The 16,342-nt window shown below is 39.9% G+C and overlaps 1 protein-coding gene across 8 annotated transcripts in view; it reads right to left on the bottom strand.

Annotated features, from left to right (window-relative positions):
- Positions 1 to 1,380: 1,380 nt before the first annotated feature.
- SRRM3 (serine/arginine repetitive matrix 3) overlaps positions 1,381 to 16,342 on the bottom strand; it is a 598,168-nt gene continuing 583,206 nt past the window's right edge. For 7 of the 8 annotated variants that reach the window (XM_073665425.1, XM_073665430.1, XM_073665431.1 and 4 more), the window contains 2 exons: positions 13,073 to 13,210; positions 1,381 to 4,420 (listed from right to left, as the gene is read on the bottom strand). In XM_073665425.1, coding sequence (XP_073521526.1) covers positions 4,225 to 4,420; positions 13,073 to 13,210 — 334 coding nt within the window. In that variant the 3' untranslated portion in view covers positions 1,381 to 4,224. Of the gene's footprint in view, positions 4,421 to 6,545; positions 6,607 to 13,072; positions 13,211 to 16,342 lie in introns of those variants that run through there. The other variant, XM_073665432.1, reaches the window with a different exon arrangement.

Genomic DNA, 16,342 nt, shown 5'->3' on the forward strand with positions numbered 1-16,342 from the left:
ATAGAGGCTAAAGCAACAACAGCTTGCATAAAAAAAAAAAAAAAATTTTCTAAGAGCACGCTTTGTCAAGTTAACAATTGTGTTTAAATTTCTGGATTATTGAGATTTATCTTTTGGATGTAAAAAGAAAATATGGTTTGCCCATCTCTCAAGACTTGGATTCAGGATTTTATTTTAATAGCAAAATTAGCACTGAGGGGTTTAATTCTGCCCTCCTTGTTTGCAATGAGTGAAGAATGAATAAAATGTAGCTATTAAGGTACTGTTCGTGCAGTCAATTAAGTAAGTCACAGTCACACTGAGTGCCTATAGAGGTACTACATTTCCCTATGTATCACTTGAATCTTTATATTATTATTCACAAATTGAAACTAGCACCCCCATTTTCAATCTGTCTCAACACTGAAGTAGTACATCTCAATCAGATTAGGCCTTTGTCTATCCCTATGTGAAATAAGCTGCACACTCTAATAACCTATCCCTACACTGTACAAGCATAAAATGGTGCTCTGTGGTCGGCAGCCATCTTTTATACTGACTATAATAGCTCCCCATAATTGGCTTACCTTAACCATGTAATGTGATAGCTGCAAAACACTACTGGGAAGCTGTGAAAGGGAAACAGGCTTTTTTTTTACGATCCTCATGAATGAAATTACAACGTGTTCAAATTTGCGAAGTTCTGTAAATTTCAGGAAATTCAAATTGAAGTTGATCCTCCCCTAATTGTGCTGACAACAGGTATGTGAGTATCAGGACTGGACCATGGGGGTGATGTAGGATGGTTAATTCAGACTTTTACAAAATGCGGATTCCTGGGTTCAAGGTATTCATTTGACCTCCAAATTCTGATCTGATTGAGCAGCAATAGCATGTTCAGGAGAGACAAGTTCAATTCATGGAGACCCAACCTAGCAACTTAAAGGATCTGATGCTAATATGATGCCTGATACCACAGGATACCTTCAAAAGTGTTGTGAAAGTCATGCCGCAACGGGTCAGAGATGCTTTGGTAGCGCAGGGGAATACAGAATTTTAGACAGGAGGTATTAATATTATGGTTAATATGTACATATGTGTTGGTTGAATAAAGTGAATTTGCGAAAATTCTTTCCTTTTCATGTCTGCAGCCATCTTGTTTACTTATAATCTGTCAATGAGTTCATAACCGGGCAAAGCCTGGAAGCAGTAGTGTCATTACCTTGAAATGCATATGGTAAATTATGGTTAGTTTTTCAGTCTCCATCCATTTGTGTCAGCTGCCCAGATTACATGGCAATAATTATAAGAGCTTGCCAGTTGCAATGAATTATCCGCAGATACAAACCAGTCCCATACTGTGTGCTTGTGTTGTTCTTTGATAAAAACAATAGCCGCATGTGTTAAAACATAGAGGAGTTTATGGAAAAAGCCAATATCACATCACATTGAAATCCTTTGGGACTTTATGACAGTTACCAAGTACAAGATTAGTAGATAAACTCCAAAGAATTGAAACTATACATTTTCATAAGAAATAACAATTGATGTTCATTTGTATGTGGATTTTATCAGCATAAATGCAATAAAAATGCAAAATTTACAAATCTAGAGAGAAGAAACCAAAATGGTTAATCCTTTTCACTGGTGACGTTTTGGTGAAGCAGTCAGTAATTTGCATACATTATATTTGCCATGATTGTGAACTGATATATATATATATATATATAAGACAGTGCAAGAGCAAAATAGATGTGTCAGCATGCCTGTGAGACAAGCCATGAGAGTCAGATCGGCAGGAGGTGCTATTCATTTCAATGGAGAGTTATGTCCCCCAGTATATTGGACTTAATTGTAGGAACATTTCTGGTTATCTTGTGAAATCATTTATAAATATACAAGTAAATGTTGCCTTGCTCAATAGTCAAAACACAATTTATACAATTATTTTGTAATCTTAGAGAAACTATACAACATATATATTACTCTAATACAAGTAAACATAAAGCATTTGTCCAAATTATAGAAATAACATGCTGCAGCGCATCTTTAGTGATGCATGCAGCACTAACAACTTAAGGCTAGGGCTCCATGGTAAAATCTCCGTATTACCGCCACTGGCAGATTTCCTCAATATTTTGTGAAAAAAAGTTGTGGGAACTTTACAGCCATGTAAAAATTCTTTACACTTTTCCTCCCATACAAAATATGTAGACTGCAGCTTTACCGCAGATAACCAAATATTATCATGAAGCGCTAGCCTTTTGACTCCTCGTTTCTCTATAGCATATCCCTTTGAACCAGAATTATATGCATTTTTATGGCTTGTCTTGCAGCCATTACACTTCTTAGGCTTCTGTGACTTGTACATGGACTGTACTGTGCATATTAATATATATGTAAGCAGCATTGGCGACCAATCCACAACCGTCTACAGAACCAAAAGTTCATTTGTTCATTGCGGCTTCAAATCTGTATCATGTTTGTTAAATGTGAATTGTATATTTAATGGAAGAATTGCACATAATTGGTTCACTATACCTCTAAAAATCACTATAAACAACCATATTACCAGATTGTCTTGTTCATGCAATTTTTTTATTGTTAAAGTCTCGAGGGAGAAATCAACACTTGTTCTTAAAGCCAGTTAACACAAAAAAATAAATTACAATAAATAAGTAAATAAATGAATAAATAAATAAGTTAATAAGTGTTTTCATAGAGGTTAAAAGTTCCCATTCAGCTTCAATGGTTATATATTTTGCATGAAATGTATCTTTAGTGATGATACTGGCAGCAAATTTGCGAATACTTTTCATAAATAATAATTGGAAACTGAAGATTTGTGCCGATGGATAATGCCCACACTTGCATACAATAATTATTTTCTTTGGAAATAAGAAACAATTACTTCTTATATACATACTATTTGTGAATATATATATATATATGTAAATATATATATATACCCACAGTGAATGCTGCCAGAAAAATGCATAATCTGATGAATGACTGCCAAGGGTATAGCTAGGGGGGCTGGCAGGGACATACCCCTGCTACCCCCTAGTACCTTGGCCGCTGAATATTTAGATATAAGAAAAGGGCGAAAGGCTGAATCTTTGTTCCCGATGAGGTAAAGAATAGGAGCCTAGCTACTTCTCTGATGGCAGCATTTTCAAGTACACTATTAGCTAGAATATTACTATATGTATACTGTCACTGTATATTTTGGCTGAAGAGTTACGGTTGACTACTTTTATTTAACTCCCAACCCCAAATTTACTGTTCAGACTTAAACCCTAACTATACATAGTAAGCAGGACTAGATATTTCTACCTTATTGATTTATTTCTGATAAGTTGTTTTAATATATCCTGTTACCATCATTTAACCAGTCCAATTATTTTAAAGAAAGCCCATAAAATCCTGTAGCTGAAAGTTTTTATGTAGGGGCTCATGGTGTTAACGCATTCTGGACGTTCTCTTTTCGGGACATCCTGGAATGACAGAAATTTTTGAATAAGGCAGGCGCCAGCTATGCAGTAATGCGGGAGAAGGAACATAGGGAGGCTAAATAAAAGGACACCTAAATGCAGACATACTTTGTAGTAGACAGGTATCACAATTCATAAACTGAATTGCACACTCTTCATTCCTGTTAGGGCTTACCTATGCTTCTTAAAAATAAAAATGTATTTTTTTTTGTGTGTGTGTGTGTTTTTTGTTGACCTGCCTATAACTTCCAAACATAATCCATGAGTGTGATGACAAAGCATATGTATGTTTTTATATTAATATAAATCCAAAATCACTGTTGTTAGAATACTGAAAAAACACATCCTTACTACAGACTACGCAACTTTAGAAAGTACAGTCAAGTAATCAAGATTGATGCTGTCATTCTGTTTCACGTTGTGCCACCATTCTATGCAGGGGTGAAGAGGCTGTGACTTCTGTGCTTTGCAGCATTAGAACACATGGAAAAACTCAAAATGTAGACAGAATGAAGAACAGAATTTACATTTGTGTGACGTGTATGCATTGTAAGAGCTTTCCTAGGACAGATTTACAGTAATGTGATTTTGCAGATGCGAAAGATAGTGAATAGTCGTTATATATATATAAATATATATACATATATTATTCTATTTCACATTCCAACCCTGTGAATTTTCTTGGGCTAACACACAATCTACTTTAGGAAGCAAATGTGATTAGTAGACGGTTGATTTGACGCACAGAGGCTTAAAAACCAGCACTTTCCGAGCTGCTCCTGTAGCTAGGGCTTCTACTATGGCTGGGAGAACGGCTCCGAGTCCGGCTACGGCTGTAGCTGCTATAGCTGTCGTAGCTCCTACTCCGACTACGACTGTGAGAGTAGCTACTCAAGGAGCTGGAAGAAGGACTTGGTCTGTAGTACGGAATAGGACGCTTCCGGGCACTGCAAATGAAGACAAATAAATTAATTACAACACCAAGCACACAACATTTAGAATACTATGGAACATTTCTTTGTTAACAGGTTATTTTGCAAGATGTCATATTAGATTTGAACATTTACCTACAAAAAATAGAAGTGTATTAGTCAATTCAATTGTTAAAAAGAAATAGATGTTGGAAATGAGGCCAATCCAAGTCAATAAAAAGACCAGTAATGTTAGGTGTACATTACTTAAAGCCTAAAGCCCACTCCATAAAGGCTAGATAGCTATCGGTCCAACAATAGTTCGGATGATAGTTCAGACACCAGGTATATCAGCTGTCTCTTTCATACTGTGCTTTGATGTTCTATAAGGGCTCTTTCACACGTCAGTATCTCCGGTAGGACACTTACTGGAGACACTGACACACGTAGACCCATTCACATGAATGGGTCTGTGCATACCTCAGTGTATTTTCACGGACCGTGTGTCCGTGTGCTCTACACGGAGACAAGTCAATTTTTTGCGTATATACGGTCTTTCCGGTACCGGATATATGCGGACGTGTGAAACCGGCCTAAGAGAGTAGCTGCCAGACATCTCTGGTGGCATATCTCAAAGAGAACAAAAGGAAAGCAGTCTGAAATCCAGCATCCTTATATCCCTCGACAATCATCTGTCGGAGGCCCATACATACATAAAATTGTAGGTTGAACCCGTCAGGGTCGGCTGACCTTAGCCTAATGGGGGCCTTAAAAGTCTGTTATAAAACAATATAAGGTAAAAAGTCAAAGGTTAAAAATGAATTGAACGCCTTATGGCAGTATCTTATCTGCATCCTGATGACAGGAAGGATAAGTTAATAAAATGTAGTCTGTAGGACCTACTGTCCTATGTAAAACTATAGATAACATTGGACCAAATGATAAAATACTTCTGTAACTAAAAAGTAACAGTATCTCTAACTTTCTTCTAATAGGAATCAACATAATAGGAAGCTTCTTATGTCCAGGCTTCATATTTTACCAATTTGTGGACAAAACTACAATAAACTGACTAATACGCTAAAATATGTCTTTGCCTAAATCTTTCCCCCCAAAGTTGATCGTTTAGGCTGAAAATAAGCTCAACATTCTTATTGCTCAAAAACAGCTAGAGAGATGATGATTAGGCTTAATGTAATGTACAATTTGTTTTCAATGGGCCCAACATAATCCACACCTTAGACAGACTCTGAAAATGCAGAAACGGGGTTAGTAGATAAGTGAACCCGAAGACATGATTAATGGTTAGTGTTGAGCAAAAAGGAATTGCATTTCTTTCAATCAAATTAAAACAGCCCTGAACAATATCCAAAATAAGCACATCTTAAGATATCATCAGCCTATATATTGTGCTATTATGTTTATATATATATATATATACATATATATATATATATATATATATATATATACTAATGGTTTATATACGTTTATTGCATATAAAATAATGGTGCTCATTAGATAATATGTAATATAAAAGGAAAGTAATGGCAATGGACTAGAAAATATATATTAATAGTTCACTGGAATGTTTTGTCTGGAATATACAACAGACTGACAGATGGTGCAAAACAGCCACAAATGTGAAAGCTTTTTGCACATTTCTCAAAATTGCTTCCTTGACAGAGAGCAGCCAAGCATGAATAAAAGGATGCCATAAATGGCACCTTCTTATTTCAGCACCTTTGGCTGTGCGCATTTTGACACATTTATATGTGTTCTTCTAAAAGACACTGCACACTTCAAGTACTGAAATATTAATAAATTAAAATCCAATATCCACACCATACTGCATTAACTTCTTAAGTGTCTAGACAATGATGCAGCGCCTATAGAAGTTCCCATAATGGGTAGGCATGCACTGTGATTCCCTGTACTGGTAGCTTGGTGTGCATGAATGAAATGCAATAGTTTTTTGCCCTAGAAGAGACCACATCCAGTAAAAGTTGTGCTGCACATATAGCAAGGTGTTAAAAGAACAAAGCTGAAATTATCAGATCCCTATGCACAGACTGCATGAAGACAAAGACATCCTGTAAGTCGTTAGTGTATTTTTAAGAGCGCCCAGCTTCATCTATAAAGGTTGGAATGACAAGATTACCCTAGAAATTAAGTATACTTGCTGTACTGGACATCACTTGCAGCACGTCATCTCAAGGAACCTTAACATGGGATGGAACAGCATCAATTACATGGTACAAAACATTTTGCTTTTACTTTTTCAATCCTGGCTGGTAAAAAAAATAATTTTATTCATTTTTTATACATATCTAATGTATCTAAAATAAAATATCAAACTTTGCAAATGGTCTGTGTGATGAACTGCACCTCGCAGCCCCGCCTGACGTCTTCATTACGTCGGAGGGATCACGCAGGACGGTCTCCCCACTTTTACCAACGTGACATTCCGCACCCCCTGGGGACACGTAAGGTCAGCTTGGCACAGTGTTACACAGGGAGGGATGCCGTGGGCATGGCACTACACTCGCTCACAACCCTGACAGGCTGAGAGACCCCTTTCAGTACCACCAGTGAAACAGAGCCTTACTAACCTGGTAGGACTGCCACCAGTTCCTCGTTAGATATAAGCCCGGTCCATTAACGGGATTATATCGGGCCAGAAACCAGCCCGGGTACCATGTGAGGTTAAACTGAGAATACGGATGTGTTGATTCGTGGAACGAGATAAAAGAGTAGCCCGAGGTTAAAATATATATTTAATCACCTTAAGGGCACACTAGACAAAACACTATATACACAATGGATATACATATACAATGGTCAGAATGTATACAAAAGGTATAAGCAGATGAAACATGTCAGTTATACCGGTTTGATGTTCGGCCTTGTGAGCTGGACCACATGGGGGTGTGGGGTGCCAGCTGTTTCCAGTTCTTTGAAACACATTACAATGTGCTCCCACAGAAGTGAACAGCAAGCATATGAGAAGAAGAGAGGGCCACATGGCCTTACACGAGCCTTTAACTCCTTGGTCAGGCATGACATTAAATTGTCATGACATTAAATCCCCCCCATATTCTGCACAGTCTTGATTTAAGAAATCTACTCTTCTGAGTAAACATAAACAGACCTACAGTATGTGTCTGCGTGGTTACCGACCAGGGGCCAGCAATTAATTTTCCGGGGGGACTACATGAGAGACCCTGACTATTGTGAAAAGCCGAACCAACATGGAGAACCTAATTTTTATTATCAATTATTATTGCTTAAAACAGCAGAATTAAGTGAGATGACTAGCTGCTACTGCTAATATGTGTTACAATAGGGCTTACTGTAATAAGTATTCTGATCAGTAGCTGCTAATCAAAACCATATAATTTACTGAACTTTTTATAAGTTTAGAAAAAGCAGTAAATCTTAATGCTCGTGTTATTCAGTCTTAAGTTTATAATGAATATAGATATATTTAGAGTAACATCTTCCTCCAACACCTTATGATGCCCCAACACATAGTATAATGACTCACACAAAATATGCTGCCCCCTGTCACTCCCACACAGTATTCTGTTACAACTGTCCCCCACACACAGTATGATGCCCCCACAACCCTCAAACAATATGATACACCTACAGCCCTCCAGAGTGTGATGCTCCACAGCCACAAACACACACACACACACACACACACACACACACACACACACACACAGTATAATAGCCCCTAGAGCCTCACCACATGCAATATGATGCTCCAATGCACAGCATTATGTCCCACAGCTCCCCAACACATAGTATAAGGGCACTCATAGTCTGTCCACACACTATGATGCCCCCAGTCTCCCTTACACAGCATGATGCCCTCACAGCTCCCTTCCACAGTATGATACACTAACAGCCCTCCAAAGTATGATGCCCCACAAATACCTCCCACACACAATATAATGGCCCCCACAGGCCTCCAAACACATCATGATGCTCCCACAGTCCCCTTATACAGTATGTTAACAGCTCCCCACATACTATAATTCCCCCACAGCTCCCACACACAGTGTGATGGTCCCCAAACCCACCCACATGATCTGATGCCCCCAAACTACATTTCTCAACAAACGGTATGATTCCCCCAGAGTACATCCCCCCCAAACTAAGTATAAAGACCCCACTGTACATTCCTACACACAAAGTATAATGCCCCCACAGCTTCAATACAGTAATAATTTGCTGCAACCCCCTTGTATACAATATGATGTTCCAACAGTCCCCCACACAAAGTATAATGCTCCCAGAGCTCACCCACACAATATGATGCCTCCACAGTCCCCACACTGTATGATTTCCCCATACAGTATGATCACACACAGTATGATGGACCTATAGTCCCCCACACACAGTACTATGTCCCCGCAGTACCCCCCAACAAGTACTAACTGAAAAAAAACTTGAAAATTGTTCACCTCGCTCTGTTCCCCAGATGCACTGCTAAGATCTGTGTACTGTGTAGACTGAGACTAGGCGTCATCTAGACACACAAGCTGAATGGTGGAAGAGGGAGCTAATGGATCCCTGTTTAACCATTGTAATCAAAAGTAACTGCATTTTGAGGGTGCATATACCATTCTAATCATAGCACCAGAGAAGTGGGGGTGGTCACATGGTTTGGCATGCCCCCTGTTTCCAGCCCTGTAACTATCCCAGTCCGTGGGCCAGACAGGCACAGCCAAAGGGCCTGTTGTGCTCCACTAGTCTGTTACAGATTATAAACAAATTTTTGAATAGTCCACTGCTGCAGTCACGTTACTTCCCTTTTCTTTGCTCCTTGTTTCCAAACCTTCAGTCAGTAGAGAAAGGGACACAGAGTGAAGTAACACAAAGCTGCGATGTTTCATCACACAGCATTTATATGTAGTCTGTTATCATCTAGACCAGGGGTGGGGAACCTTTATTCTACCAAGGGCCATTTGGATATTTATAACATCCTTTGGGGGCGGAACAACTCACGCGCTAACTCCGCCCACAAAGTAGGTCCTTATGCTGGCACTGGTGTCAGGACATAATCTTTCATTGCTCGCACGTCAGTGTTCAGTAGTGAACAGTGCGTGTGAGTGCTCAAAGAGCAAAAAGAAAGTAAAGGGCCAGCATCTGTCAAAATACAGCAGCCGGCCCAAGCACTGCGGTCCCCAGGAATCTGCCCAAGGGCCGGATAAAAGGTCCTGGAGGGCCATAAACAGCCCACGGCCTGAGGTTCCGCACCCCTGATCTAGACAAATAAGTCTGTATTAATTTGCAAAAATTAAGGGGTTTTCTAGGTAATAATAGGTCAGAATATTGATGGACAATCCTTCTGCTCTGTTTACCTGTAAGCTGTTCAAATAGTAGCAGCTGTAGTGTTCATTCCATCAACTTTCTGAAGCTAAAAAGCGTCTGTGAGCGCCTTTTCTTTACACAATAACACTGACATTACTACTCAAGATGGAATAGTTATTAAAGGGTTTGTCCAAATGGGAACATTTTTTTTTTCACGTAAATCATTTTTGCAATTTGATTTAATTAAAAACTAAGCACCTAGCCTTTACAGGCACTTGGTTTCTCTGCACATTCAACTTTAATGAGGTTTGTGGTCATAAATTAGCTCAGAAAAAAATCTGATAAAAGAGTTACAAACTCCCCGTTAGACTGTCATAGTGATGTGACTGACAGAATCTCAGTTAACTCATTTAGCAGCCAGCAATAAACAATATTACACAGAGGCCAGTGAAGGCAAACGGTGCAAAAAATTTTAAAGAAAGGTCAAACGTGGTCAGTTTTTGCTCTTATTTTATTCCTTTTTTGTTTCTTAAATCCACCATACGGTTCCAGGGGTATTGATCTTTATATTTAGTGTGAAAGTTTTTGATCTTCAACAAGGGATCGTTGCTCACAAGATGCTCTTGGAGATATATCATTAAACAGGTCTATATTAATACCCAGTGAGCACCGCCCTCTTGGTAAAGACCGTAAACAAGCACATATCTCTGGAACTGTATGGCAGATTTAAAGAAAGAAAATAATGGATTACTCTGGGGAGCATAATAAAATAAGAGCAAACACTGACCACGTTAGATTTGATGGCAGTTCCTCCTTAAGAATCCAATATGCTGCAATTATTTTACTACACTTGTCCAAACCTACGGTTTAAAGATAAAGTTGCTGCTATGTTACTAAAGTTTTTTTATATATAATTTGTTACATTTATTTTTACAACAGTCTCAATACTACATCTAATAATAATAACAATAACAATAATTTTTATTTTTATAGCGCCAACATATTCCGCAGCTCTTTACAATTTTAGGGGGGACATATACAGACAATACAGAATAAGCATATCTCATATCGAAAGGAGTGAGGGCCCTGCTCGCGAGCTTACAGTCTATGAGGAAATGGGGGAGACACAAAAGGTAAAATGTACATATATTGTATAATGCAGCCTTGATATACTAAATAGGATAAATAATAATACATGAACTGGTCGCCAGCCAGTATGTGTACAGTCCTGACAGAGGCTATTAAGGGCATGGATGGTATGAACCTGAAATTGAAGATTTTAATATGGGGGAAAACTGAGACGGACAGATAGTGTGTTGAAGCGATACGCCACTCTAAAGAAATGGGGTTTTAGGGTTACTTGAAACTGTGGGTATTGGGAATTAATCGAACTGTCCTGGGTAGTGCATTCCAAAGAATTGGCGCAGCACGCGAGAAACCTTGGAGACGGGAGTGGGAAGTTCGGATTATGGAGGATTTTAGTATTAAGTCATTGGCAGAACGGAGGGCACGTGTAGGGTGGTAGACTGAGACAAGGGAGGAGATGTAGGTGGGTACTGAAGCATGGAGCGCTTTGTGGGTAAGCGTGATAAGTTTAAATTGAACTCTATATTGGATGGGCAACTAATGCAATGACTGGCACAGGGAAGAGGCATCGGTTTAGCGGTTGGCAAGGAATATGATCCTGGCTGCTGCGTTAAGGACGGATTTGAGAGGTGAGAGTTTAGTAAGAGGGAGACCGATTAGTAGAGAGTTGCAATAGTCGAGACGAGAATGAATAGGAGCTACAGTAAGAGTTTTTGCCTAGTTAAAGTGAGAAAAGTCCTGATTCTTGAGATGTTTTTGAAGTGTAGATGACATGAACGAGCGAGTGATTTGATGTGAGAAGTGAAGGAAAGAACTGAATCAAAAATGACCCCAAGACAGCGGGCTTGTTGCTGGGGAGTAATGGTTGAGCCACAAACGGAAATGGCAATATCGGGCACAGGTAGGTTAGTGGAGGGAGGAAATACGAGTAGTTCAGTTTTTCACAGATTCAGTTTTAGACAGAGGGAGGACATAATGTTAGACACAGCAGAAAGACAATCACTGGTCTTTTGTAGTAATGCAGGGGTGATGTCCGGAGCAGAGGTGTATAATTGGGTGTCATCAGCTTAGAGATGGTACTGAAAACCGAATCTGCTGATTGTTTGTCCAATAGGAGCGGTGTATAAGGAGAAAAGAAGGGGGCCTAGGACTGATCGTTGAGGAACTCCGACAGTAAGGGGAAGGAGAGAGGAGGGGAAGCTGGCAAAAGACACAGAGAAGGAGCGGTCAGAGAGATAGGAGGAGAACCAGGAGAGAACAGTGTCCTTGAGGCCAATAGTGCGGAGCATTAGATTTAGCTGTTAGTAGATCATTAGAGACTTTAGTGAGGGCAGTTTCAGTAGACTGTAAAGCGCAAACCAGATTGTAAAGGGTCAAGAAGAGAGTTGTCTGAGAGATAGCGGATTAGACAGGAATGGACAAGGCGTTCCAAGAGTTTAGAGATAAAGGGAAGATTGGAAACGGGTCTGTAGTTGGCCGTGCAGTTCTGGTCAAGGGATGGTTTTTAAGTAATGGATGTATGCTGGCGTGTTTAAAAGAAGAGGGAAAGATACCAGTTGAGAGGCAGAGGTTGAAAATTTTAGTTAGGTGAGTGGTGACAGCTGGAGAAAAGGACTGAAGGAGATGTGAGGGAATAGGGTCACTGGTGCAGGTGGTAGGGCGAGAAGATGCATGGAGCCTGATCACTTCATCTTCCGTGACTGGTTCGAAGTCAGAAAATGAGTGAGATACAATGAGGGGGGGGGAGCATGCATAACGTTTAGGGATTGAGAGAAAATTTCCTGTCGGATGTGGTCAATTTTTTCTTCGAAACACACATCTGTAATTTTACATATTTTTCTTGGAATTCTCTGTTGATTTCTTTAATTAATGCAACTTTACAGTTATCAGAGCTAAATTGGGGGAGGAAGGTTGAACTTGATGGACCTAGGTCTTTATTCAACCTATGTTACTATATCTCCTAGCCTAGAGATGAACAGCTGTTACCACCAGCAGGAGGACCATCTCTTCCTTTCTACAGATCATTGATCCTCTGCACTGTTACTTACTTTAATACCATTGGCCATTTCTTTGATTATGGGATCTAAATATTATCATTTTTTTGTTTTATATGGTTCCTACTGATCTGAATAGTAGCTACATAGAGCTGTTTTTAATACATGCCCAATGGTTTTTTATTATGCCTAGTTTATCACACACTGAAACTATGGTGTACAGTTGACCCTCTGAAAATAAACATTTATGTCTTAATCCCTTACATGCATCTCTCACATTTACCTTGTAATTCTTCTTGGCTCCATGAAGCTTGGTGAGTCCCTTCTTCTCTTTCGAATAGGCGAGTAACTTCTAGACCGCCGTCTAGGTCTTGTTGCTTCTGTGTCATTATGCCTTGCTCGAGTCTCATTGTCTTTATCCCTAAGAAAATTGAAGTAAAGCTATCTTCAGAAAATGACGTATTGTTTAAATTAAGTTTTTGCGCTACATGCATTTAACAAATGCATTTTTTTTCATATCTTACAGTCTTTATTAAAGGGAATTTATCACCAGGGTTTTGCTACCCCATCTAAGAGCAGCATGCTGTAAGAAAAGAGTCCCTGTTTCCAGTCATGTATCACTTAGTTTACTGGGTGCAGCAGTTGTGATACAACCAGAGTTTTCTCTGCTGTAGAAGTAGCAGAGCTCAGAAAGCTGACCCTGATCACACCACAGCTTTCTATGAACATTGTATATTGACAGCAAGCTGCTAATCAGTGCTGGGGTTGTGGATGGACCTGTAGGCACAGGACAGCAAGTCTGGCAGTGTTAATACTACTGTTGATAAAAATACTTTTTGTATTGAAACAACAGCACACTGACTAATAAGTGACATATCCCTGAAATCAGTGTCTCAGACCCTACCTCATGCTGCCCTCAAATTACATAGCAAAAACCTGCTGAAAGATTCCTCACAAAATGAGGAAAGAAAAATTAGTAATTTTTGAATTTTCACACTGGCCACTGGAGCTTTTTTAGAATCATACTTCTTGTCCTTTCAGGAAAAGTTTACAGCGAGGCTTCATATTATCAGAGGCAGGATTATAATGACTGGTGACACCTCTATACACAGCTGATAACAAAGGATCCACCAATTACAATAATAGTTAAATAATAATTTTGTATATATAGCGCCAACATATTCCGCAGCACTTTACAATTAAAGAGAACCTGTCACATGAAAAAACTCCTTCTGAACCTGCCTGGCGACTGCTATTTAGGCCCTGCTGCCGGAAGGAAATGAACCCTATTCCTCCCGGCAGGCTCGGGTTTCAGTCACGGGGGTGGCGCCGGCACGAGTTCAATCACCGCTCAGTGTATAGAGAGTGGCGGCTGTAGCCGCACCTACAGCACTGACTGACAGCAGCTCAGCATTAGTGCTGCAGGTTAATATCGTTCTTTCAGAGACATTACAAAGTGACACATAGTTCAACACTTACAGAAAGAGTGAGGGACCTACTCGCAAACTTACAATCTATAAAGAAATAGCAATGACACAAAAGGTAAAAAATGCTTGTCATGTATGGTCCAGCCATAATTATAATAGATAGGCGTTTTCAAACAACGCTACATGAGCTGGCTATCAGCCAGTACCTGTCTAAGTACAGTTACAAAGTGCTATTGGATGCATGTAGGATGTGGAGACAGATTCTGAGGAAAATTTAGAAAGGGGGAACAGGTAAGAGTTAGATTAGTGAAGTGAGGCGATAGGCCTTTCTAAAGACATTTATATTTAAAGCACTCTTAGGAATGTGGAGCCTAGGACTGAACCTTGAGGAACCATGACAGTAAAGTGAAGAGGATAGGAAGTAGAGTAAGCAAATGATACAGTGAAGGAGTGGTCAGAGAGGTAGGAGGAGAACCGAGAGAGCAGTTTGTTCGAGGCACAGAGAGTGGAGCATAGTGAGGAGGAGCTGGTGATCCACAGTGTCAAATGCAGAAGAGATCCAAGAGAGTAGTGACCACTGGATTTAGCTGTTAATTGGTGGATAGAGACTTTAGTAAGGGCAGTTTCAGTAGAGTGTAAGGAATGAAAATCGGATTGTAAATGGTCAAAAAGATAGTTATATGATAGCGGATTAGATGAGAGTGGAAAAAGCATTCCAGGAGTTTACAGATGAAGGGGAGATTAGAGACCGGTCTGTAGTTAGCAGGGCAGTTCTGGACGTGATTTTTATTAAAGGGTTTATGACAGCATGTTTGAGTGAGGAGGGAACGATACCAGAAGAAAGAGACAGAGTTAATATTTCAGTGAGGGGGTAGTGACAGCAGGGGAGAGATACTGAAGGAGATGTGAGGTAATAAGGTCAATGGTTCAGGTTGTAGGGTGAGAAGAAGCAAGGAGCCTAGTAACTTTTTCCGTCACAGGTTTAAAAGTGGAAAGTAAACTTCAGGTGCGGGAGGGAAGGGGATCCAAGCTCTGAGAGGATTGGGCAAAAATGTCCTGATGGATATAGTTAATTTTTTTATTGGAAATAAAAGGCCAGTTCATCAGCGCTAAGGTTGGTGAGGTGGGCCTGCATGTTAAGGTTAAGGCAGGAGTGGAAAGTTTTGAAGAGTCGCTTTGGATTGTCGGACAGTGATATGATGAGGGACATTGTGTGTGTCAGGTATTTCTGCGTGTAGTAGGTGCTGCTTCAATCAGGGCACTTGCCACTGTCTTATTATAATGCGACAATGCTAAGTGTGAACAAAAAGGATGAGATTGGAGCTAAAGGTGACTGTAGATTGTTGATTAGCTGCTGTTTATTGATGGCACGTAGGTTTCTGTGCAACAGTTCTTGACAGAAAAAGAAAGAAGGTTATGGTCCGAGAGTGGGAGAAGGAAGTTAGTAAAGTCATATACTAAGTAAAGCTCGCAGAAGACCAGGTCCAGTGTATTCCCGCCTTCATGCGTAGGAGAGTTAGTAAGTTGTGAAAGGCCAAAAGAGGAAGTTAGAGATGCAGAGAGTGGATTATCAATGGGGATGTTAAACTCCCCCTTGATGAGAGTGGGAATATCACAGGATAGGAATTGTGGAAGCCAGGTTGCAAAGTGATCCAGGGAGTGGTTGGTTTTGCCGGGAGGCCGATACACAAATGGCAATCACAGGGAGAAGGGTTTGAAGAGTCTAATGGTATGGACCTCAATGGAAGGAAACATAAGCGAGGGTACCCGGATAACCTGGAAAACACATTGTGATGAAAGGAGCAGACCAACACTCCCACCATTTCTGCTCTCTGGTGTGGGGCTATGTGAAAATTGTACTGCTGTCCACCACGTCTTTATGATCTACTACTGGAGATACCAGTATCCTATAAATAAATATATATGATCAGATGATAAGTATCACACTTTTGGGGTCCTGCACCACATCCTGAAGGAGGTAATTATGTATACTATTATTGTTTAAGCGTTTCTCTGTTTGCGTTTTACCATAATATTCCTTTTGGCAGATAGCATGTGACTGTGTGACATCAGGGCTACACACATTGTGTGACATTTATTATATGACAGCATATAACATATTGTTA

The sequence above is a fragment of the Phyllobates terribilis genome, unplaced genomic scaffold, assembly GCF_046119375.1.
Source record: "Phyllobates terribilis strain yellow unplaced genomic scaffold, ASM4611937v1 Scaffold_2__4_contigs__length_985480577, whole genome shotgun sequence".
In the NCBI taxonomy this organism is placed as follows: domain Eukaryota; kingdom Metazoa; phylum Chordata; class Amphibia; order Anura; family Dendrobatidae; genus Phyllobates; species Phyllobates terribilis.